At 42.7% G+C, this 26,737-nt stretch overlaps 1 protein-coding gene across 1 annotated transcript in view; it reads right to left on the bottom strand.

Annotated features, from left to right (window-relative positions):
• KCNH8 (potassium voltage-gated channel subfamily H member 8) overlaps window positions 1-26,737 on the bottom strand; it is a 292,155-nt gene that overhangs the window by 213,520 nt on the left and 51,898 nt on the right. Inside the window, exon 4 of the mRNA XM_045501006.1 lies at window positions 24,885-25,118. Coding sequence (XP_045356962.1) covers window positions 24,885-25,118 — 234 coding nt within the window. The remainder of the gene's footprint in view (window positions 1-24,884; window positions 25,119-26,737) is intronic.

The raw sequence follows: 26,737 nt of genomic DNA, 5'->3' as shown, positions 1-26,737 counted from the left end.
ACATATATTGTGGTTGGGGTGGGAGAGGGGCTGTGGATGGGTAAACAAGGCTACTGCTGATGGTGATGGGCGATGGGACACTTATATCTGTAGCAGAACGGGTGCAGCAGTAATGGGAGTACCAACGGAGTCTATCATTGAGCTCTTACCTGCCCTTCCTCTTTACTACACTTGCTACTGCCTTGTTCCAGCTTTAATCATCTCTCACCCACTCTTCAAAAGGGTTCTTCCTGTCTTTAGGTTTCCTCCCACGCTGCTTCCAGTAAGTTGTGAAAATATAGGGTATCAATTGAAAACACCCAATGGCTTTTCACTGCTTACTTAAAATATTAGCAGAACATTCCAGATTCTTTTTTTTTTTTTAATGTTTATTTATTTTTGAGACAGAGAGAGACAGAGCATGAAAGGGGGTGGGTCAGAGAGAGGGAGAAACAGAATCTGAAACAAGCTCCAGGCCCTGAGCTGTCAGCACAGAGCCCGACATGGGGCTTGAACTCACGGACCTCGAGATCATGACCTGAGCTGAAGTCAGCTGCTTAAACGACTGAGCCACCCAGGCGCCCCAACATTCCAGATTCTGTACCAATATGGAAGATCTATCTTCAAGGGACTAGGGAAAAAAAGAACAACAGGGATGGGATGGATAGTGTGAAGAGGTGAACTCAAGGGAGGGGTCACATTAAAAAGGAAGTCCTCTGAAGTACCCAGAGCTGCATGAAGGACAAGCCAGCCAGCAGGCTCACCAGCTCTTCTTGGCATTTGCTCTATACCAAGGGATGAAAGCAAGGATTCTTTGGTGAAATATCCGGTAAAGGCTTTACCCTACCTGCAGGGCACAATCCTCTGAGGGCCATCCGTCTCTAGTGCAGCCAATACGTGTTTCAAGTCTTTGTTGTGTCCCCTCTGGATTTGCCTGCATGGACACCCTTCCTCCACATGCCCCAGGATCTTAGTGACCCAAAGTAAAGGGCACTGGGGCCCTTATACCTCATGTAACAGCTGAGGGTAGAGTGGAGCTGGTGGGAGATGAATAGAACCAGCTGGAGACCCCGTGAGCTGGGCAGGAGCTAAATGGTACCTTTCATTTCAATATTTAATGAAAAAGGAAGTTCCAGAAAAGTGTTTTAAGTTTGTTTCTGTATAGAAAAAAAAAAAAGACTGGTAAAATGCACACAAAACATTAATAGTGGTGGATTGTGGAATTATAGTTGTTTCTTTTTTCCTTTCTTCTCGGGATCCTTATTTGCAGTTTTTCTAGAATTCAGCATAAAGGAATATATAGTGGGATTCTGGCAACTCTAGAAGTAAGAAATGGAAGAAGTTCAAGACTGGGCAATCAGAGTGATGAGATCTTATTTCTGGGGAGCTCGCTTTTTACATAGTCCCATGATTTAAGTTTTGATAGCTGGGGCACCTGGGTGGCTCAGTTGGTTGAGTCTGACTTCGGCTCAGGTCACAATCTCACAGTTCATGGTTTTGAGCCCTGCATCGGGCTCTGTGCTGACAGCTTGGACCCTGGGTCCTGCTTCAGATTCTCTGTCTCCGTCTCTGTCTCTCCCTCTCTCTGCCCCTCCCCAGCTTGTGCTCTCTCTCTCTCAAAAATAAACACATTAAAATAAAAAGTTTTAACAGACATCCCAAGGATAGCTGAAAAAGTAAGATGGGGGGGCAGAAGAAAAAGAAAGAGAGAAATGAAGGCAATCAAATCAAGCAATGCTTAACTGACTTGAATGTGCCAAGTTTTGGGGGTTCCCCCCCTTTCCATTTTGTTCCAAGTTCCCTTTCTCCTTAAATAAAAACCGTATTCCTCTCTCAGGGGTACGTATAGCTCTCTTTAGGAAATCTCTAATCATTAGGAAAAAGAGGAGCTTGGAAACTTGAGATCTAAAGAAATACACCCAACATGTGCTTTTATCAATAGTTGTACCAACCTTGCTCAACAAATCATTGAGTATATCATTGATCAGTAGAGCTCTTACTTGCTTTAAGAAAACCAAACTGCTTCTGGCGATAAACATAGATAATTACTACCTAGAACTGAAAAGATTTTCCACATATGGTTAAACACAAATTCAGCAGGGAGAAGTGTAGAGGGGGAGCCAGGTCAAATGGGTACAGCCTAATGAAAAAGAGAGGTAAAGGGGTCCTGATGATGTAAACAATACAATGCACACAGCAAAAGCCTAGTAGTAGCTGTCACTTATTAAGGTCCCATCATGTGTCAGACACTATGCCACATGCTTTACATGTATTAAACCTGAACTTCTCACCAATCAACCTGACCAATATTTTACCAAACTGAACTACATTTTACAAATGTGGACATTGAGATATGCGGTATTTTCTTCAAGATCCCGCAGCTGTTAAGCGCCAAAGGGATGAATTTAAACACAAGTCTGAGTTTGATTTTCTAATTTTGCTTTACTATAATATTCTGGGAATGATCTTATTCTATAAGCAGTGCTTCGGGGATTGAGTTTCGCTGCCGTTTAATTTTTCTTCCCATGCTCGGGGACATCATGGAACAGATGCTTTCTTAAATGCCATATCGTAAGAGAAAAAAATGAAATAAAACCTTAGGATAATCGACAAATTTCTCTGTCAGCCAAGGTTAAGAGTGGAACTTCTTTTCGCAACAAGATTCGGCTACTTCCGTTTAAGACTGGCCCGCGTCCTTCCTGACGTACACATGGCTCTAACTCTTCAACGGGCTTCCGTATCTAATGAGAGACTGGGATCCGAAAACCACCACTGGGGCTGCTTTCAGTCCCCGTGTTGAGACGGAGACAGTGTACTCAAAAAAGCTTCCCGATTCAAGTTTTTAAGGGTAGCAACCTAAGTTGCTAATGTATGTAGCACCGTATCCTCTCCTCATTCATAAAGCATTTGCCTGACACATCCTCCCAATGTTGCTGTTTCTTGCTTTCTTAGGAAGCTTCAGAAGTGGCGATCTCCGTACCATGGCAGCCCTAGGTAGGACACACAATGACATCCCCTGGACTTGTCTCTTCTAAGACTAGAACAAACAAAGAGCACTCAGGTACTCAGCCAAAATCAACGCTGGGCCGTGGCTCTCTGTATCAATGATCCTCTGGGGGAAAGAAGGCCAAATGTGAAGGATAATTGTTCGTGAGCAGAAAAATGTCTGATCCAACAGGCTTCGCTTCCTGACTGCTACTTGTAAGCTACTTCCTTCTGAGAACAAGACACTGAAGCAGACTTGCTCCCTTGATACCTGACTTTAAGAAAAGCAATTTAAGATTTATTCAAACTTGCTGTTGTTCAGTGAAAAAGAACTTGCTTTAAATGAGAATTCGAGGATCAAGTGAACTCTAATTGCACAAGGCTTTAGTTGGAGGAATCTATGGTCTTTTGGGGGCAATGGGAATGATTGTTGGGGTCAATAATAATCATAATGTCCACATGGATTCAGTATGGGTAAAGGGGTCTGGGACTCTAGGCCTTCTTATTTAGGACCTGAAAGAAAATATTTGGAGATTAAATTGCAAGCAATTGGAAATAAAGATAGTCACTTATTCAACAAATATTTATTGAGTGCCCTCCACGGCTGAAAACTGTTTTAAGTGTTTGGATACAACACAACAGTAAACAAGACAGAACAGATCTCTGTCCTGTGCCTCAAGAGAACTTATACTCTGGTCTGGAGAGAAAACCAATGATAAACCATCGTCTACTTTATTGGAAGATTTCAAATGCTACAAGAACAGCAATAAGAGGAAAAGAAGGATAAAGAATGTGGGAAAGGGGGGATAATAATTTTAGGGAATTGTTCCAGAAAGTGCTAGTTAATATTGCTTTTGAATATTAATGACTATTTGTGTGCTATATTGAAGGTCCTCTTAGAAGCAAATGATGAGAAGGCCATGACACAGGTCTCAGGTCAAGCTAAGGAGAAAGGGGAGGAAGAAGAATTGGACAAGAGCACCTTAGACCGCAGCGCAGCTGTGAGGAAAGTTCACCAAGGTGATCAGGGACTCACCCAGCCAAGGTGCTCATCAGGGCAGTTCTGTATCTCCCAGGAACAGAACTGGTTAGCATCCAGTTCGCACCCGACTGCTTCCCTCGGTCATTGGGTGGAAGCTGCCCATAGAAAGTTTGGCCTCTGTGCCAACACAGTGAAACAATTTCAGAGCACAGCAGCTGGGGCCATTGGCCAGTTACTATCCTGTAATCAGACATATGAGATGCACGTTCTCATGGCTGCCGCAATTAGTTGAGTAGATTATCTCACATTTTTGGCAGAACAGCATCCATGCCCTTCCTCTTGTCACTAAAAACCTCCGTATTCGACCAGAAACCAAAACACCCCTCTGCATGTGGCCCTGGTAGAACCATCAAAACCCCGTGCTCTGACTCACCCTCACAGGAGGGAGGGGCAAAGCGTCCACACTGGACCAATCAGTCTTTCTCTACTGGTAGTTTTGATCATGAACAGAGATCAAGATCAAAAATGGAGGAAGCAGATTCATTGAACAATGAAGGCCAGAAAAATCTTTCCAGTTACTCCTGCTACCTAGACCTTACAGAACACTACTGCTTCCTTCCTGTTTCAAAAGCTGGTTGCTCATTACTTTCTTTGCTTCTATAAGTTGTAATATATATTGCTAATAAATGAGTGTTTTTGCATAAGACAACCAGAATCAATCTGTGTTGCTTATGAGGAACCCTCATTACAAAAATGATATATTTAGAAAAGGAGTCAAGGTATAGTGGAAAGAATGCAGAGTTTAGATGACCTCGCATGTGGTCGAGTCCTAGATTCTTCATTTACTCACTGAGTATACCCAGATATAATTTTTACACCTGTCTGCACCGCATCTGCATCCTGGACATATGACCACATCTCATGGTTAAGAGCTTTGAAGAGGCCAAAATATGCAAAAGCATTTTATACTTTTTTGACTAGTTCTATAAATTAAGGACTTTACCTGTACACGTAATGCTTTCATTCTTTAACTATTAAAAAAACAATCAAGCTTACCTATGGCTCAACATTAATACTTGTTAAAGCTAGGTGATGGTACAGGGTGGGTACTGGTTATAAATATCTCTGTGCATATATATGAGACATTTCATTTTTTTTTAATTAAGGAAACGCTTATTACTTTGGAAAATGGAGAATTAGTCAGCATTTATTTGAACATCTAAGCTAGTATTAAGTTGTAACATACAGTCAGCTTAGATTGTTGGGGTTGACAAAAGATCTTTTGGATGATGAGATGGAACTCTTTACTGGAAAGCTGAAAATCCTGAGTTCAGAGCAGTTGAGTAAACCATTCAGAATGATTAATGTTAATTGTCACAAGAGGAGGGCCTAGCTCTCAAGTCATATGACTTTTAGTTTCATGGGCTTTGTGCTAAAACACAGTGCATTTCTCCAAAGGAGAAAAAGAAATCTCCAAAGGAATAATGATCACATGAGTGGATAATCTAGTTTTGATACCTTAAAAGAAAAAATCATACTCGCATATCTTATTGCTATTGATAAAAGAACCCAGGACACATAACAAATTTCAGCATTGATCAGGGTTGTTCTGTTTTGTTTTGTTTTGTTTTGTTTTGAAGTAGATTTGGGATTAGAATCTGTGTTTAAAAAAAATTTTTTTTTTCAACGTTTATTTATTTTTGGGACAGAGAGAGACAGAGCATGAACGGGGGACGGGCAGAGAGAGGGAGACACAGAATCGGAAACAGACTCCAGGCTCTGAGCCATCAGCCCAGAGCCTGACGCGGGGCTCAAACTCACGGACCGCGAGATCGTGACCTGGCTGAAGTCGGACGCTTAACCGACTGCGCCACCCAGGCGCCCCTAGAATCTGTGTTTAAAAGATTGGGCAAGTAAGGTAAAATGATGGAAAGCACGTTCTAGGGGAGAAAGCAGAAATTTTGCGATGAGAATTTGGAAACAAGGAAAGAGAAATGGAAAAGGAGTGGTTAAGGATCTCATGACAATTCTCCAGTGTATAAATACATGGTTGCAGTTTTAGGTGTCGTTTTAGCACTTTCCAAGAACATGCAGACAACAAACATACTGAACGTTTCTTCCATTGTGCAAACTCGCCTCTTAGCAAAGGCTCATGAACACAGCACCAGATTGCCCTGAGTCACAACTTGGCAGGCACGTTGAAGTAAAACAGTTAGAAGCTTCCTCAACGTACTGCTCCTCCCCTAAAATGGAGCCGATACCTCATCAGAACTTGAGGGCAAACCCCAGTGCCCAGGGGAGCACTGCCCTACCCTTCACGCTCAGGTGAGGTATTCGCACCGGCAAGCCTGTCCCAAGACAGACACTGTTTTGTGAAAAGTGAATTCACGCGTAACCTCTTCTTACTAGTTTCCATACGTTTGTAGGCATTTTCCTCCAACAACAACAAAAGTATATGTAATTACAACATGACAATTCAGAATTCTTCTAAACTACAGAGGGCTCCAATTTGATATTCAACCTGAAAGATTTGGTACATTCATCTTCAGAGGTCAACAAACTTTTTCTGTAAAGGGCCGGATAGTAAATATTTTTGCAGTTCATAGAGTCTCTGTCTTAACTATTCTACTCTGCTGTTGTAGTGCCCAAACAGTAATAAACTGTACATAAGAAAATGAGCATGGCCATTTTCCAATAAAATGTCCTTTACAAAACAAGCATTCTGCCAGATATGATCCACAATCCACACTTTGCCAACCCCTTATGAAGAAGCCTGCAAATTACTGTGTTCTGGGAGTTAAGTCTTCATGCGCTGGGAGTTTTGACCACACTGTGTATTACCAGAGTATTTAAGCACTTTTTGTTAAAGCGAGAATCAGGTAGAATCTAGGCTGTGAATGTCATACTGGTACATTCTAAAAGGAGATTAACCAGACAACCTTTCGTAAATAGAGGGTAGTCATTCCCGTCCTCTTTTGATAATGAAAATACATGTAATTATCCTTCACCTGAAAAATAAGCTTAATGACCTTCGAGGGATCTCTGACAAAGCATGTCTTACAATTCCATTAACAGAAACTACAGTGGGGATTATGAAATGGAGTAGAAACTTTGTGAGTTGCAACACAAAAGCAAAATATATGCCAATCAGGAGGTAAAGGAGTCAAATGGAGACTGTGGTCAAAGAGTGAGGCCAAAGCAACTAGGAGCTTAAATATGTGAGAAACTTCTACTCTGGCAATATCTTTTATGGGGGAGAGAGAAACAGGTAGTTTTCTAAATCATTAAGAGATCTTATACGCGAAACAACTTCGAGCAAAAGGAAATTTTTTTTTAAACCACAAGACACATTCACAGTTCAATGTTTTCCCTTTTAATAGTACCTTCTCTTAGTAGCACTGTTAACAAAATTTCTTTTGCTGGTTGACTCCTGCTGTAATTTCTGAAACACAGTGCTTTTTTTTTTTTTAAAGATCAAACTTGAAGAATTCTGGGGAAGTGAAGACTTGAAAAATAGCTGTCCTTATCATAGATGAAATCAGTTCCCCAGTTATAGCTTGGTTATAGTGCCCATCCCTGGAGATGCTCCAAGCCATAAGATATTTTTTCACTTTATGTCATTTTTAGTAACGATGGTTCTTGGATCTGATCATCAGTGCCCTATGGATTAGTAAATATTAGAAAAACAAACACACTGAAACAAAAAGCCATACGCCAGCCTTCCCTTCCCTCTCATCTCAAAACATACACCCCCAACAAAGTATGAAAGGCCAACTTGGATGGATTCGATTGCAAATGCACATTTTAAAGTCATTCTTAACACTTCCTTCCTTCTCTCCCCCACCCACACCCAACCCAAAGAGACCACCACACCCTGTCAATTCCAGGAGATAAACCTTTGAAATTGGTTTTAAAGCTTTTCACTCTTGCATCTTCATTAGCCACATTGTAGACTCAACCAGGGCTTCAGCAGAAAACTCCAGAATGTCACTCCCTCTATCTCTGCAAGATAGAGAATGAGAAGAGGTTCTCCAAATACGAAAAAAAGAAAATCATCCTAACAAGGGAACCAATGTCTAGAAACAGAAAGCAAAGGGGACGGCGAGGTCAGAGATCTGAGAACCCTTGGAAGGAGAGGTGACCACGAAGCTGACACAGAAGAGCAAAATGGCGTCTGGAGTAGTGTGTGCGGCTAGACTCAGTGTCTCAAGGCTCTTCTGGTAGGGGAGCCATCCAGGGCTCCATCTGAAACAGTAAAACAAACATTTTGACTCAGTCAGCAAGTACTGAAGCATTTCTTACGTGCCAACGACTGTTCTAGGCACTGCGGACACCATGATTAATTAATACGGCACCAGAAAAACGAAAAAGAAGCCACCCTCGACCATGCACAACCTCATGAGAGAGATACATGGATAAAGGGAAGGCTGTAACAAAGGGTGCGTTAGGCAGTTTGGTCTGCTATAACAAAGCGCCACAGACCAGGTGGCTGCGGGCTGCCAGGAATTTATTCCTCACAGCTTTGGAGGCTGGGAGTCTGAGACCGGGGTACCCGCGCGGTCAGATTACAGGGAGTCCTCTTCCGGGTCACACACTGCCAAATTCTTACTATGTCCACACATGGTGGAAACACAATAGGCTAGCTCCCTGGCCTCTTCTTTAAAAACAAAAACAAAAATAAAAATTTTCAGTTTATTTATTGATTTCGAGAAAGAGAGAGAGAACATGCGGGGGAGGACAGAGAGAGAGAGAGGGAGAGAGAATCCCAAGCGGGCTCAGCATTACCAGTGCAGAGCCCTACGCTGGGCTCGAACTCACAATCAAGAGATCATGACCTGAGCCGAAATCAAGAGTCGGAGGCTTAACCGACTGAGCCACCCAGGGGCCCCTCTGACCTCTTCTTATAAGGGCACCAACCCTTGGGGCACCTGGGTGGCTCAGTTGGTTAAACGTCCGACTTCAACTCAGGTCATGATCTTACGGTTCATGACTTTGAGCCCCGCGTCGAGCTCTGTGCTGACAGCTCGAAGCCTGGAGCCCTCTTCGGATTCTGTGTCTCCCTCTCTCTCTGCCCCTCCTCCACTAGAACTCTTGTCTCTCTCTCAAAAATAAATAAACCTTAACATTTTTTTTCTTTTTTAAAATAAGGCCACCAACCCATTCATGAGGGCTCCACCCTCATGACCTAATCACCCCCAAAGGCCCCCACTTCCTAACACCATCACATTGAAGGAAACAAATATTCTCAGCTTGTTGCAGGATGGTACCTACTACGAAGGACGGAAGCATGATGCGAAACGAAGGTCCCAGTTGGCAAAGGCCTCCCAGATGAGACAGGCTTGAACTGAACCATGACGAATTTATTGGCCTAATGGAGGGCACGGGCAGGGTGGCGGCACCATTCCCTGCAGGGCGAGGGTCCAGTAAGAAGGCACAAGGCGAGTTCAAACATGGGGCATTTTTCAAAAACTATGACATGATGAAGCAAGACTCTGCTGGAGTAGGGATGATGAGGAATGTGGGGAGAAGGGAGGGCAGAAAAGAGAAAGGATGAGTCTGAAGAGGGAGACCGCTGACAAGAACTAGCTCAGGAGCGCCTCTACATGCCAGGCTAAGCAGGTTGCGTTTACCAGGGCTTTGTCACAAGAGAGCAGCAGGGCAGATGTGCACCGTAGGAAGACGACATGGCGGCAGGGAGGGGAACCGACTGTAGATTGGGCAGCTGGTTGAGTGGAACTCTTGCAACTCAGGCCCCTGGCAAACTCTTGCAAATCATGACCGTCTGAACAGAGGCAATGGCAGGAAGAATGACTTCATCGGGGCACAAAGGTCCATGTGGATGCCCCAGAGATCTGAATTTCTGGTACCTGTTAGTGTGCGAATTTGGTGAGTGTCATGGAGTGCAGGCTCATCACAGAGAAGTAAAACACAGGTCTATTTTTATGTAATTGTAACTAGTCAATATTATATCGTCACTCATGGTAAGAGGATGGCATGTCTAGAATGGCATACATTCTCATGTGACTGTTGTAATTCTACAACTTGGAGGACATACGGTGTCTTGGCTAAGACATCACAGAATCTTTGCGGGATCCCTTTGAAGATGGTTAGATGTTCATAGTTAGATGTCCATGGCTTTTCTAGTGAGGTGACGGGGGGATGAGAAACCGGGCCACAGGCCAGGGCCCGAACATTGGATTCAGACATCTAAGTGGGAGGTTCTGAGGGCCCGGCACGCTGGCAAATGAGAGCAGACAGGTTCTTCTTGTGAGGGAAACATGCCATGGTAGGAAGGAATGTTTGTTGAAAGGCTATAATGGGGGCGCCTGGGTGGCGCAGTCGGTTAAGCGTCCGACTTCAGCCAGGTCACGATCTCGCGGTCCGTGAGTTCGAGCCCCGTGTCAGGCTCTGGGCTGATGGCTCAGAGCCTGGAGCCTGTTTCTGATTCTGTGTCTCCCTCTCTCTCTCTGCCCCTCCCCCGTTCATGCTCTGTCTCTCTCTGTCCCAAAAATAAATAAACGTTGAAAAAAAAAAAAAAAAAAAAGAAAGGCTATAATGTTCAGAACCGGCCTCGTGGGCATACAAACGGTACAGTTGCCTAGGCCGTGCACTCCGGAGGGCCCCAGGCTTTGATTAAATGATCCACGGTTGCTATCTTGAAATGTTTAGTAGATCTTTTTAAAGGCAAGGGACTCTACAAATTAGAGTCCTAATAATGGGTGTGAGCAATGGTTACCTCGTCATGGGTTACCTAATAATGGGTGTGAGCTTGTCCTAACAATGGGTGTGAGCAATGGTTACCTCGTTTGGTCCTTCATCAGACCTCTCTCCCTCAGAAAAGGTCAAGCTGAGGCTCAGACTAGTCAAGTCACTTAGCTAGTATCCATACTTAGGGAGTGTATACAGCAAAGATTCTACCCCAAGCCCTTCTGGTTCTAGCTACTGCTCTGGTCATACTAGCCGGTCCTTGGCCTGGGCACAGTAAATATCGTGGGAAGATCCTTCCTTACCAAGGCTTGATTCTCCAAGCTCCATATCTCCTTCTCACCACAGAAAGAGAACCTTTAAAACAGCAGGTTTTTCTCATTTCAAAGGGAACTTGTTTAGCTCCAAAGATTCTCAGACACTGCTGGTGGTTACATTTCAATTCTGGCTCATAAAGATGGAATATGAATAGCCACAGGTACAAAAATGAGTAACTTAATAGGTTCTTTCCTTGACTGTTTGCCGGTTCTTCCCGGACATACAGCACCTAGGAAGCCCCTCTCTCTCTCATAGACCAGGAGCTGGTGAAGGCTCCCTAAGTAGGAGGCTGAGGTCTGCCATGCCCGTGAGCATGACCAAGCGTCTGTGAGTGCAGCGATCGGGAGTCTCGGACCCTGGCCCTTCCACTTAATTTCTCTGGGAATGAGTTTCTTTAACTGTGAAGTGTGGCATTAATAGGATTTGCCGCAAAGGATTGATGACAGGTGTAAACAGAGGTAACAGCATGAGCAAACAGCGAGCAGGGGGCTTGGCCCACAGCGAACGCTCCGTTAGTTGTTAGTACTGTATGAAGTCAGGAAGGCTGACCGTGAACAAGTGGACGTGCGGGGACTAGCAAGGCAGCAACCGTGACCGCTCAACCTGGACAGGACAGGCAGAGCTACGCAGGTCCCGACGAAGGCACTGATGCCTGATCTGCACCTCTGTCTCACTTTGCTCCGATCATCCTGGCTGGGCAGCCCGGGGTTAGCCCGTCAAGTACAGACAGAAGACTCCTGCTCATTGACTAAACCATGCAACCTGAACCATGGGCATGGTTCCACTTAGAGTAGTGTGTTCGGCTATGTGGGAAAGAGCCCAGAAGAGCTGCCTAAGCTTACAAGGACGAAGCCCGAATACGAATAAGTGAAAAGATAAACTGCCTGGCAGCCTCCCCCTTAGGCTGCGTGTGCTTGTCCTCTCTGAGTTCTCTGCCCTTCCGGCTGCCATCCCTGAAGGTTGTTTACTGTATTTGCATTTCTAAGCCTCGCTTCTTGAATGCAAAAGACACAGGAGGGAAATATAAAATACTAATCTTCTATCAAGACTGAACAGGCATATTGGAGAATCATCATAAAATCATAAAAGCATCATAAAATGCTTTCTATTTTGGGGCGTGCCAAGTCTGAAGTAAAGGCTCAGAGGAATCAGACTGGAAAGTAACGGAAAGTTAGCAGCAACAGTCTGACCCACAGGTCCCTAATACACTTAGCTGTGGGAAGCACGGTCCCTATTTGTGGCCCTTCAGACATTACGAAAACTGTAAATTTTATAAGCATCAGAATTAAATGTCCTCTTGCCTCCTGCTGCTCTCCCTCTCTCTTTCGACAAACACGTTGCAACAAATCTAGACCTGAAGTCTGTAAAAGATGGTTGCACATTTTTTTTCATCACTCTTTCTATCAAGAGTTGGGATTCAGGTCCCCTTCTCCCGAATATGGGTAGACTTGCAGCTGCCCCAACCACAGTACTGACATGGTATGGAAGTTGCACAGGTGACATCCTCAACCAGGTCACGAAAGGTCTCACAGCGTCTCCCTGGTTCGCGGAACACTAGACTACCTGGAGGCCTCCAGAAGGCTATGTGTAGGCACTTCAGGCCACCGTCCCAGTCAATCCCAGACTTCTAACAGGCCAGGCATGCGAGTGAAGCCGTCTCAGGTCCCCCAACCTGAACATCCAAGCATCTCCCATCTGAACACCACCTACCAACCAACGTCTGCCAACCCCAAAAGGAAGAAGAATCGTTCTGCCAAGCCCAGCCTGGATTCCTGACCCACAGTACTGTAAGCTGAGACAGCCACTATTTTAAGCCACTAAATTCTGAGGTGGCTGTTGCACAGCCATGGTTAACTGGGACACTAGATACACTGTGCTGTGCCTCCTTGGCTCCACGAGCCTGGGAGGAAGAATATGCTTGTATCCATTCCACAGGGAAAAAGTTTCCCAGCTCCTACGTTCACTAGCTTTTCAGTAGACTTGAGTCCCCACTGGGCTCTTCACCGATACTTCTAAAACTCACAAAGGGGAGGTCTCCATCATCTAGTCCTCTTGCCTTCCAAGAATGCAAGACTCTAAGCTCTGCGTCATCCTCCAGGCTCACCGTGAAGCTTTTAGTGGTTGCCAAAGGACCATCCCAAGGAAGGCTAATGCCCTGGGCTCAGACAGTCTCAACAGCCTGAGGAGATCCTATGAAAGGATGGCACCTCCTTTGTGCTCCCTTTCTCATGGACTCTGGTCTGAGTCCATGGGATGGCTGGCAGGGAAAATGCTCTCGCTTCACTCAGAATTTACTTTTCCTTTTGCCCCAGATCTCGCTCCACCTTAAGATAAAGTTTCTTGTATTGCCTGTAATCTCAAGGCTGGTTCTGTAACTCTTGTCGAAATAGGTTCCTGGCTTACCTCACTGTTCTCTCCATGTGGTGGAAATCTAAAGCTACTGTGAGTGACGCCCAGTCTGGGAATGCCCACAGCCACAGAAGACAGGCGCTTAGACACTACACTTTCCATTAAAGAGCATTTTCTTGTTTTTCACTTATTACATGGATGGGAATGACACCTCTTGCTCTGAAATTTGGATCTTACATGAAACCATTCTATTTGCAATGCTGCAAGCCCATTTCTTAATAGTATTGGGGAAGTAACTAGGCTACACATTTAAAATGGTAATTTTGGGGGGCACCTGGGTGGTTCAGTCGGTTGAGGAACCGACTTCAGCTCAGGTCAGGATCTCACGGTTCGTGGGTTTGAGCCCCACATGGGGCTCGCTGCTGTCAGCCTGTCAGTGCAAAGCCCGCTTTGGATCCTCTGTCTCCCTCTCTCTGCCCCTCCCCTGCTTGCGCTCTCCCCAAAATAAATAGATATTTTTAAAAAATTTTTAAAAAATGAAATGCTAATTTTGGGGCACATGGGTGGCTCCATCAGTTAAGTGACTGACTTTGGCTCAGGTCATGAATTCACGGTCCATTAGTTCGAGCCTTGTGTCAGGCTCTGTGCTAACAGCTCAGAGCTTGAGCCTGCTTCTGATTCTGTGTCTCCCTCTCTCTCTGCCCTTCCCCCACTCACTCTCTGTCTCTCTCTCTTTCTCAAAAATAAACATACATACATACATACATACATACATAAAATGTTGATTTTGAGAATCATGTGACATTCTATCACCCCAAGGCTTTGTCTCTTTTCCTGTATTGAGCTCCAATTCTCAAATACCTACAGGGCATAATCAACTATTCTAAAAATCATCTGCAGAGTCATTTGAAAAACTGAGTGTAACTGAACTCACTAAAAATATCTTACATATAAACTCAGTGTTAGAAGGAAAGTGATGGTCCTTACTATGACTATCTGCCATGAGCAGCTCGCTGTAGATAAAAAAGAGATTTCACGAAGAAATGTGCTTCCTTTTGTCTTTGACCATGAGCTGACCTCCTAAGACTGAGTATGCATATGCCTGGTTCAGACTGTTTATGTGTACACAGAAGTAAATGCAGTGCTTGGTCAACTAGTGGGATGCATACTCTTGGTAGAACAGATTATTTTAGCTAGTTCATATAAATATCTTACAGTTTAATACCTATTAGCTTTAATGCATATTGAAACAGAAATATCCGGCCTACCTTCAGACATTTTGAGGGAAAGGAGTTAAGACACCACCTAATATCTCCCATTTCTCTAGCTCTCCCCGTTCTCTTACCTTCTCTTCCTGTCCCGCTGACCTCTCCCTCTTTTCTTCCCCCCATTGCTACTTACGAGAAGCCTACCCCCACTCACCACCACTTTCTATTTACTGAACAATTTAAGTTTTCAGCTTCTGATTTTCATCTGAATATATATCTAGCAGCTGAGTAAACAAAGGATTCCCCAACACATAGAAGGCATCCTCCCTAAACGAACAGTAAATTGCAAATGAGTTGTTTTTGTTGTCATGAGTATATATGTTTAAAGTCCATACCACAGAAAGTTGAAAATTGAACTATATTTAAAAAGAAAAAAAAAAGCCTTGATTTTTCTAAGCATTTGTCCATGTCATGACAAGCTGAGGACTGTCTATCATGAAACACACATAAGACACGTCTGTGTTCACATTATTTTTCTGCATCATACTTTCCTTATCTGTAAATGTGAGAAAATTCATACTTACTTGAATTCTTACTGGGAAAACTAGATAGCATTCATTGGTTGGCACACCATAATCAATTAGATTTATTATTATAGATTTCGCGGTATACTTTTTTCCTTAAGTTTCAAGACTTGAAATTACAATATTTTCATTGCCTATTTATTTATGGTTACCTTCCACTTGAGGCTAGTGATCCTGGTTTTCCATTTAGAGTTGTGATTTAGCTTTCTTTTGCTTGCAATTTGAGTTTTAAAAAAAGTGAGTCAACTTAAAAACAATAAGCAGGCCCGCCTGGGTGGCTCAGTCAGTCGAGCATCTGACTCTCGACTTCATGATCCCAGGGTTGTGAGATCAAGCCCAGTGTAGCTTTCTGCACTGACCATGGAGCCTGCTTGAGATTCTCGCTCTCTCTCCCTCTGCCCCTCTGCCCCATTCATGCTCTCTCTCTCCCTAAAGTAAAAAAGTAAAAAATAAAGAAAAACATTAAGCAATAGTTCAGAAGGTGCATGGAAAAAGACGGCAAATCTTGAAGGTGACCTGGGAATGAGTTTATTTGTGAGTGAGAAGAGTTATGCAAAACTATCAGATTTGGGATTCCCTTTTGTAACAAATACTTGTATTTCTCTCTTCTCTATTTAAAAGTGAAAAAAATCATAATTAATACTACACAGGCTGTTTTCAGAAAAGCAATCAGAGTGAAGCCATCTCTGATAAACTAGTATGCATCTCAACACGAAATGCTCAGGCATGACTGGCTTCAAGAGAAGATGCACTGTGGCAGCTGGATAATTGGACCCGTGTACAGAATCTCCCGGAATGCAAGAACTCTGCGTGCAGAGCCCGGGCACATGTGTTTGCTGCACCCAGGACAAGTCCTGGGAGTCAGTGATGAGATTTTTCAGAAATGGGTGAAATTCTGAACAAGATGAAATTGAATCATTCCTCACTGCACTATGGTTTTATTCTCAGAAATTCAGTGGGAAATTAAAGCCTTCCCTAAAACAGTGTGTGTTAAGTTCTAAGTTCAGATCATTAGAAACCAGTGCTTTACTTCCCGGAAAAGCTGATGGGGCATTACAAAGTCATGCAGCACTCGGTACTGTATTGTTAACTGTGGCCGCTCTGGTGTGTAGATCTGTCCAACTTACTCATCTTGCGTAGCTAAAACTTTCTACTCAGCGAACGACTCCCTTTTTCCTCCTCCCCTTAACCCTCAGAAACCACCATTTATTCTCTGCTTCTATGAGTCTGATTATTTTAGATACCTAATAAAAATGGAATCCTGCAGTCCTTCTGCGACTGGTTTATTTCACTTTGCATAATGTTAAGAGAATAGATCTCACGTTAAGTGTTCTTACCACAAACAAACAAACAAACAAACCATAAAAGAACACAAGGAAATTTCGGGAAATTTTGCAAAGTATGAAACTTTGCAAAGTATGAAAATACTTGCAATTCTTCGATTGCAAGACAATCCCGTATATTATAGTACATTTAGTGTCCTTGACTCCTGCCCATTAAATGACAAAACAACTTCTTGAGTCAAACATCCCCAGATTTGCAAAATGCCCCTGGGAGGTGGTACCCATCCCCATTTCTACAGAGAGCCAGTGGCTTAAGGGCAAGGACCTTGAAGTCCAAGACCGTTTATGTATCTTGGCTTCTTTATTTACTAGTTTACAATCTTGGGCAAGTCACTTAAATTGTGATATACCTAATGTAAATGTAGCCAGGTGTTTTTGGTGGATATGTTAGAATCCTAACTTGGAATATGACCTTATTTGGAGATAGAGTCTTTACAGAGGTAACAAGTTAAAGTGGGATCATGAAGGTGGGCACTAATCAGATATGATAAGCATTCTTATAAAAGTGGGGAAATCTTGACATAGCCACTCACAGAAGGAAACACTATGTGAGGACGAAAGTAAAGATCAGGATGATGCTTCTACAAGCTAAGAAACACTAATGATTGCCAGCAAACCACCAGAAGCTAGGACAGAGGCATGGAACAAATTCTTCCTGACAACTCTCAGCAGAACCAACTCAGCTGACCCCTCGATAGTGGGCTCCTGGCGCCCAGAATGGTGAGACAATACATTTCTTTGGTCTAAGCCACTTGTGTGTGGTACTTTGTTAGGTCAGTCCTAGCAAACTAACACATCACGATACTATATCTGCAAAATTAGCTGTTATTTTCATTTTCTTCTTAAATGTGTGCTCTCCTCCTGCATTTTTCTTCCTGGGATCTAATTTCGTATGGAAATGAGCTTGATACAATGGAATATTACTCAGCCATTAAGAAGAATGAAATCTGGCCATTTGCAACAATATGGATATAGCTAGAGAGTGTAACGCTAAGGGAAATAAATCAGCCCGAGAAAGACAAATGTTGTATGATTTCACTTGCATGTGAAATTAAAAACAAACAAAACAAATGAGCAAAGGGAAAAGAGAGAGAGAAAGAGAAGCCAAAAAACAGACTCTTAACTCTACAGAACAAACCGATGGTCACCAGAGGAGAGGTGGATGGGGAGATAGGTGAGATAGGTGATGGGAATTAAGGAGTGCACTTGTCTTGGAATGAGGACTGGGTGATAATATGGAATTGCTGAGTTACCATATCGTAAACCTGAAACTAATATAACACTCTATGTTAACTATGCCAGAATTAAAATTTTAAGAAATAAAACCAATCAACCAATCAATCAATAAAAGAAAACGGGCTTAAAAGATAAGATTTCTGTGGAGAGTATATGCTAAGATTAACATCTAACGGTTGGGGCTCATAGAGCCAAGCATGATGGTCTTCTACGACAGTGAAGAAACAACTTTCTACCATTAAAAAACTTGACCCAGAAGCTAGAATCTGGAAGATGGCAATATGAGATGACATCTTAGCCCGTCCCTTCTCAGCTTGTGGATCATGAGAACAAGTAGGGGAAGCCAGAGATAATCTCTCCACTCGGAGGTTTCACAGCTTTGAAGACAAAAGAAGCTGCACTGGATTGTTTTTTTTGGAAACATTGAAGATATTAGGGACCTTTTCCCTTCTCTATTTCGGACTGGAGAGAAACTGCTCGTCAGACTACCTCTTTATCAACATGGAGGTGGCTGCCTACTTTTGAGGAAATGTGAGAGCATAAAGGATGCTCCAGTTCACTTCCTCGGAGACTCCCTTTGCTTCTATGTGTGAAGGATGGGTGTGCTCACCTTGTGAGAGCATCAGACAGATGGGCCATGCATGAATCAGTGGTCAACAAGAGGTCAGGGGGTCCTTTCCTCACTATGCCTTCGGTTCAGATATTCCCCTCACACCCCAGCCATACAAATGGCAATTTAGGAAGAAAAAAAGGAGGAGAAGAAAACTCTCAGAGATTGGGCTTATATCCCCAAAGCAACTGTACATGCTCTAAAGAGATTGTTTAAACAGCTACGTGAAAAAGCAATGGTGGTGAAGAGTTGTTGGTCTTTGAAACATCCCCAATCCTTTCACAAAATTAAAGTAACTAAGGTAGCAAAATCAGAAATCCACACACACACAAAATCATGAGCAAAACTGTATAACAGTGTGCCCCCTGGAACCTCAGAATACATTGTGATGGGGCAATACCCCCAGTAATTAAGTTTTATTCCATTTTGAGTTGACTTTTGTGTATGGTACAAGATTGTGGTCCGTTTTCATCCTTTTGTAGGTGGATATCCAGTTTTTCCGACACCATTTATTAAAGTGACTATCTTCCCTCGCTACATTTTTGGCTCCTTTGTGACAGATTAGTTGACTTAGAAGCTAGATCGTTGCAGGAGTAGCAACTACAAGGTAAAAACAGGATAGGAAAAGGAGAATTCTCACAGGCCTAGGAGCTTGGAACCTCATAAACCTTCAACAGGTTATCCATTTCCAAAGGAAGAAATGCTCTGAGAGTGGAGGGCTCTGGAGATCTGAAAACAACTAAAACTAGAAAGGAGGGGCGCCTGGCTGGCTCAGTCAGTGGAATATGTGACTTTTGATCTTGGTGTTGTGAGTTTCAGCCCCATGTTGGGTGTAGAGATTATTTAAAAATAAAATCTTAGGGGCGCCTGGGTGGCTCAGTCGGTTAAGCGTCTGACTTCGGCCCAGGTCATGATCTCACAGTTCGTGAGTCCGAGCCCCGCATCAGGCTCTGTGCTGACAGCTTGGAACCTGGAGCCTGCTTCGGATTCTGTGTCTCCCTCTCTCTCTCTCTGCTCCTCCCCCAGCTCATGCTCATACTCTGTCTCTGTCAAAATAAATAAACTTAAAAAAAATTGAAAAAAATCTTGCAAAAAGAAACTAGAAAGGAGCTCCATTTCGGGTGAGTGCAAGTGGGCTACACAAAGATAGGATGGTGTTGGGGGCTGCCTGAGCCTTCAACGCTCCGAGAAAATCTTTCTTGGAAGCTGCTAGAACCAGAACTCAACTTGGTCAGAGCATGAAGATCAGGGTAAAGAAGGGAAATGTTTCAAATACTAGTGTAGGAGAGGCCACCCTAGGAGAGGGAACCTACCTCAGAAAGTTGCAAAAATGTAGCTATACTAAGAAATGATTCATAAAATAACTTCCTGGTGATGGCAGAAGGAACCTTAGAGTTCGACAAGGTATACACAGTCCTACAGGACACACAGTGTGCGGAACAGTGTGCAAAGTATGCTATGCGTAAGAAAAAGAGAGAACCACATAGATATTAGTATCACTCATATAGAAGAAATGAGAGGATGAACACAGAATTAATAAAATGATTACACTCAGTTAGGGTAGCCATAACCTCTGCTTGCCCAGAACAGTTCTGGTTAATGCCTTTTGATATCAACAAAACTGGAGGGTGGCTCAGTAGGTTCAGCATCCAACTTCGACTCAGGTCAGGATCCCGGAGCTCATGAGTTCGAGCACCACATCAGGTTCTGTACTGACAGCTCAGAGCCTGGAGCCTACTTTGGATTCTGTGTCTCCCTCTCTCTGCTCCTCCTCTGCTTGCACTCTCTCTCTTTCTCTCTCTCAAAAACATTAAAAAAAAACCCCACAAAAGTGGAGGAGTCTGCTTTTTGAAAAGGCATCTATTTCTGATATATGGGTAGACCCTTGACTACCTAGAGGGAGGACAAGTGAGGAGAAATGTCAACTCCGTCTGAATGTGAAAGTGTAAAATATTACTATCTCTATTTTAGACAAAGACAAGTTTACATATTATGCTTTTTTACGTCTGAATTTTACTTAGGTGTTTTACTTGAAATAAGTCAAATTCCAAATACAATCATACACAATATGACAATGCAGTAATGAACAATTTCTATAAGTTGATGATTAGTGCTTTACGGTAATTATAGAATCACCTAATCTTTTTGAAAATAGATGATTTTACTAAAGTATGGTTGACACATAATGCTCTATTAGCTTCAGATGTAGACTAATTTGACAATTCTACATTTTGTTATGTGCACCATAACTGTAGATTTATATTATGTTTACCTGTGAAACTATTTGTCTCCCTAATTATTACTTAATTAAAAAAAAACTTATTCTTTCTGTATATTGGTCTCCTCATCTGCAATATGATAATATAAGAGTATCTATTTTTTAAAAAGTTCTAGGATTAAATAGGCTAATATAAGTAAAAGTTAAGTATGTGAGAAAGTTCTTAGCGCGTACTAAATATTGTTTAAGTGTTAGCCATTATTCTTCTTCTAGCTGTCATAATTATTGACCTTTTAAAAGACTGTACTGTCTTCGATGACTATATTTTCGGAGGGCTGTGTGCGTACATATACTTCTACGTATGTCTGTTTTCTATTTTTTGAAGTTTATTTATTTTGAGAGAGGGAGAATGCACATAGGAAGAGGGGAGAGAGAAGGAATCCCAAGCTGGCTCCATGATGTGGTGCTGAAATCCACGAGCCGTGAGATCATGATCTGAGCCGAAGTCAGATGTTGAGCCAACGGAGCCACCCAGACACCCCTCTAGATATGTCTATTTTCTATCAGTTACCTAGAAGAAACCACAATAACCCAGAGAGAAGGGAGCAAATTGTTGGAGCAGAGATAAGGAAAGGGATCAGATGAAACCTATTCTTCTCCATCCCTTTATGGTTTTATTTTATTTTTATTTAGGCTGAATTACTCTGCATTGCGGGATGAATTCTTCTGGAGAATGCTGTGTCCCACACTTTTCTCTAGTCAGGAGAGGACAATACACCCTTCAAGGAGGACCAGCCTAGTGGGTAGACAGTAAGGTTTTCCTAAAGAGGACTAGAGCATTCAACCTTCATGCTTTATGAAGCATACTTCATAAAGTATGAAAGAAGGATCTTTAATGGGGGGGGGGGGAGTAGAGAGAGGTAGGAGGCAGACTTACAGACTCAAGACATGACTAGGAGCTGGGGTTCTGACAGGTGGGTAATGCCAGTAAGAACTTCCTCTGTTTATTTTCCTCTGGACTCAGTAAATAGGCACATTTGCTATATGATCGTAGTGTGTCTTCCTTTACGATAAGTCCCATGAGATGCCCTAAAACCTTGAGAATATTCTGATGCACATCACCAGCCTCCGGTCAGGTTATTATAGGCCTGAGCAGGAAGAGAAAAGGCAGTGTTGTCCCATGAGGTCAGTGCAACACTGAGGGGCCAGTAAGCAAAGAAGCTCAGTCACAGATGGTCAAAATGTATCAGGCCAGAATAAGAAACAAGCACTACTTTCGAAAGTAAGTTAAAAGAAAGGAGCTTTGGAGGAGAGAAGGAGGACCCTTGAGGGCATAGCTTATTTTTAAAAATCAGAAATCCAGACAGTCTCTGAAGTATCCATAGGTCCCTCTAACGTTCCATTTCAATTCCATTCGGCAAGCATTTACTGAGGAATGAACATTTGATGGGCACTGCTCTGAACTCAAGCTCTACACGCTGGAGATGCAGAGTAAACTAATGCACAGATTGTGCCTTCAAAGGTTCACTGTTGTGTGTGCAGACAGATACTTCTAAAAATAGCGAAAATACAGCATGATTATCATAGGAGAGGCAGCAATTTTCAACCACTTGTAACTGGATCAATTTGTTTGCTCACAACGTCAGACAATTTTCCATATTGATTGGCATAGAGGCAACTGATGCTTTTAATGATTTCCATCCAAAGAGGTCCAAGGCTGCAGACATCCTATAAAACATTGAACTCAGGAAATTCCCACACTGTGCTCCATAATTTCCACTTTTCTGGCCTCTCAAATCTCCATTTTTGGGGCTTCTCCTCCTTGGCCTGAACTTTTCTCAGTGGTGCTACATTCAGAACTTTAGAGGTGGCTGAAAAAGGAAGACAGACCCCCAGATGGATTTGGAGTCATCTATCCAAGGTGCCTATCCTGAGAAGGACAAGTCTGCTGTCAGCAGATATTTTAGACAAAAGATATCCCTTTTCTCTTTGTTCCACCAGATGGTGGTTTTATCACTCCCTACCAGTCTGCATTCTCAGTGGCATCTTCCACTTTTTTTTTTTTTAATCTCAGGCTCTCTTCAATGATTGTGCTATAATTAGACAGAACTGGAGTCCTTTCATTTTATCATATTTGCTACGTAGGCCTTATCTATTGACACTAGGAAGGACACAATGGTCTGAACTATGTTCCTAATACCAAAGCATTGGATATTCTGTGCCTCCCAGGATGGTACTCTCCAATATTTCATGCCCACTGTGAATCCAAAATGCACACGCTCAAAGAATATCTTCCAAAGACAAACTCGTTATAAAAGAAGATGAAGTTCCCATGTTTAGGCCCCCACTTCTCTGCCTGACAATGACCCCAATACTAAGTGTTGAGAGCAAAATATAGAGGCCTGAAATGCTCCTTATCATCTGCCATGCACAAGACAGCCTTCCACAACAAATGATTACCGACCCAAAATGTCATCGCCACCAACGTTGAGAAACCCTGCGTTAGAACGCAATTTAGACGTTGTAACAAAACGACTCCAAAATGAAATGATTCAAATAAGATGGGCATGTACAAGCTTCTGTCTGGGGTGGGGGAGGATGGCTCCTTTCATCCTGTTACTCTGCACTCCTCTACGATGTTGACCTTTGCAAACGGTGGAAGCTGGCTTTCCAGCTTTGCCTTAACGTTCTGACCCACAGAAAAAGCCCACTGCTTTGCTGGGGCTGCCCTAACAAAGTGCCACAGACAGGGTGGCTTCAACAGAAATTTATTTTCTCAGGGTCTGGAAGCTGAAAATGGAGATCAGGTGCTGGCAGCATTGTTTTATTGAGGCCTCTCTCATTGGCCTGCAGACAGTGGCCTTCTCTCTGTGTGTTTGCATCACCTTTCCTGTATGCCCGTATCCTTGGTATCTCTTGTTCTTATAAGGACACCAATCATATTGGATTAGGGCCCCACCCTTACGATCTCATTTGACCGTAATCACCTCGTTAAAGGCCACATCCCCAAATACAGTCCCATTGGGGGTTAGGGCTTCGACATATGAATTTTGAGGATACATAATTTAGTCTGTAACATCATGGGAAAGGAGAAGAAAAATTAGAGGGCACACAATTGTATTTCTTTAGGGATTTTTCCTAAAGGTTGCACAAATCATTCTCTTGCATATCACTGGCCCAAAACTTTTTCACATGTCCAGCCCAACTGCAAAAGAGGCTGGGAAATCTATTCTCTACCTTGGCAACCATGTGCCCAGATAAATCTCAGAAGGCTATGTTACTTTAGGGAAGACTACTAAAGAAAGAGATAAAATTTTAGAAACTGGAAAATGGCAATTTGTTCTAATTTTGATTTAGCATTTCCCCAAAATAATGCCTCTTGGATTCATCCCAACCACCAGGGCCCATGAGATAATGATACTGATTCCTACATAGGACCCAAGCACTGCAGATACTACACCCATCCCTAGAGATCTTCTTTTATTTAGAGAAGAGTCACAAAACTGCAACCACAAAAAAATGCTTCTTATATCCTCAGTGGCAGTTTTGAGCCAGGCAAATTTACTCCCACCTTGAATTATACCATGTGTCTCTTAGTATGTCTTTAAAAAGGTAGTGAGAGGGGCGCCTGGGTGGCGCAGTCGGTTAAGCGTCCCACTTCAGCTCAGGTCATGATCTCGCGGTCTGTGAGTTCGAGCCCCGCGTCGGGCTCTGTGCTGACAGCTCAGAGCCTGGAGCCTGCTTCAGACTTTGTGTCTCCCTCTCTTTCTGCCCCTCCCCTGCTCATGGTCTGTCTCTCTCTGTCTCAAAAATAAATAAAAACATTTAAAAAACATTTTTTTAAATAAAAAAATAAAAAGGTAGTGAGAAAGGCTCTGGGGCCAGTGAACTGGAAGAGAAAAATGCCTATGCTGATGTGCTTTAAATTAACTTCCTTTTCTGCCAGTGAACACCGGATCTCTGTCCTTAATGACTGTGGTTGAGATGTGGTTCTGAAAGGCATACAATTTGGAAAACATCCCCGGATAAGATCATCTATTTATACTATATTAACAACTACCGTATCTAATATGTATTTTAAGAATGACCATAGTAAAACTGTAACACACTTTATTTTAACTTATATTCACTCAGTTAATATATTAACATTGGGCAGTCATAATTCTAAAGCTAAGTTTTCAAGCAGTTTATGCTGCTAATGGCTAAAACAAGACTATTGCCCGAGTCACTAGCAGAACTTCAGTAACAGCCTATATTTACATGAAATACCATTAAGCCTTAATGGGAGTTATGAAGTAATTACTGAGTTGGGAGAGGGTGACCCTTCACAACTGCCCAATGAGCACCAGTCTAAGAAAGGCACTCACCGTTCTTCTTGTAGAACATAATTTCTCCTTTGAATTCTGTTTTCTCCTCCAGCGACTTTTCTATTTGAAGCATCAGCTGCTCGTTGGTTTCGACTCCAAATAAGAATTTGCAGCTGCAACTCTTCTGCATGACTTCAGTCCGGGCGAATCCAGCCAGCTCACAGAAGCCATCAGAACAGTAGACTATGGGGAAACCCTTGGCCACCTGGGCGTTCGCGAGGATGAAGTTGCTGTCTGTAGAATGACAAGAGGACATTCAGCCACTACACGAGCACAAGGAACTGTTTCATAAACCACAGTTTCAGTAACAAATGAAGAGGACACGGGTTTAGCTTAACCGTGCCTAAAATGCATGTCCTGGTGTGCCAGGGCGGGAAAGAGACTGCCCAAAACAAAATGGCAATGACCAGCAGAAGTATTAAGCTCTGACGTTGGCTTGCATTTTGAAACACACTACAGAGGGAAGTCAGGATTCACTGGTCTGCTTCGAGGCACGTACTCTCTAGTTAGCAGTCATGTAGGGCACTTTTGGGTGTGGCTTTGGGCTCAGATCCTCAACCTGCCACTCGATGTATTGATAAACTTGAACAAGTTATTCACACGCTAAACTTCAGTTTCTTGAGATTTCATTTCCCGAAAAGCAGACCCTGAAGGAGGATGTGAGTGTAAGTCATTTATTTGGCAGGTGATTTCAGGAAGGAAGCAATTGGAGAATTGAGAGAGGGAAGGGAGGAAAGGTAATAAAGAGTAGGAGAAAAGGTTTTACTGCCATGGCAGCTGAGGCTCAATCATACAGACCCTGCAAGTGACAGAGGACCACAACTTGGAATTTTCCCACTAAAGGGAGAGAAAGGTGTGTTGTAGGGATTAATGGGAAATGCACCTAAAGTGCTTAGTGAAATGTCTGGCACAATTAAATATTCAATAAAAGCTGTTGAGTATTACACACACCTTTATGGTTATGATGTTAACAAATAAGAATTAAAGGACAATCAAAAATAACAAAGTGTTAAGTGCTTGAAGATAACTCCCGGAGGACAGTGTGAGAGGCAATATTCAAGGAAGGTTCCTGCCGGATGAAGTTTTTTGAGACTTTTTGAGGTTTCGATAGGATACTTATAAGCAAAAAGATGCAAATTAAAGATGGGCTGTAAGATAAGGCATTTTATAAAATCTGATGGTTGGTGACTCTAGGTTCAGAATGAGTTAGAAACTATTATTAAATCATTCATTCATTTTCTCATGAAACCAATATTGGACAGTATATCAGACAATATTAGAGGCTGGGATTTTTTAAAATAATACAAGAAAAAATGGAAAGAATTCCAGCATAATGTCTTAAATGAAAAAATCAAGATTCAATATAATATGCTAAGATGAACTATTTGTCTGAAAATATAGAAACACAAACATGTATATGTATATCTAAATGTGAAATGTTTGTGCGTACCTAAACCTCAATGGAATGACTTGGTAACTGTAGATGTCTTTAGAAAGAGTAACTTTGGGCAAAAGTGGTAGGCACACTTATTTTTACCATATACCCACTGTACCCTTTGATTTTTATACGCTATGCTTTATATATTGCCTATTCAAAAACCACTATGTTTAAACGAGGTTTGCAACAGACAGCCTATCTTGCATGCCATGAGAAGACAAGAACCCCAGCTACTTCTCAATGGCCAGCGGGACAAGCACTGAAGATCTATTCCATGGGCTTCTTCGTGGCCTTTTAAACATCCGTTTTGTGTTTCCATAGTCCACTATCAGCTGGCAGAACCAAATCCACTCTATCCAGCTTTGCCCCAATCAGCCCCTAAGCCCAGAGTACAAATTCTAGTGCTAACATCTGC

This window comes from Leopardus geoffroyi, chromosome C2, assembly GCF_018350155.1.
Source record: "Leopardus geoffroyi isolate Oge1 chromosome C2, O.geoffroyi_Oge1_pat1.0, whole genome shotgun sequence".
NCBI lineage: Eukaryota > Metazoa > Chordata > Mammalia > Carnivora > Felidae > Leopardus > Leopardus geoffroyi.
Note: the sequence above shows the minus strand (reverse complement) of the source record. Positions and strands in the feature narration are given on the sequence as shown.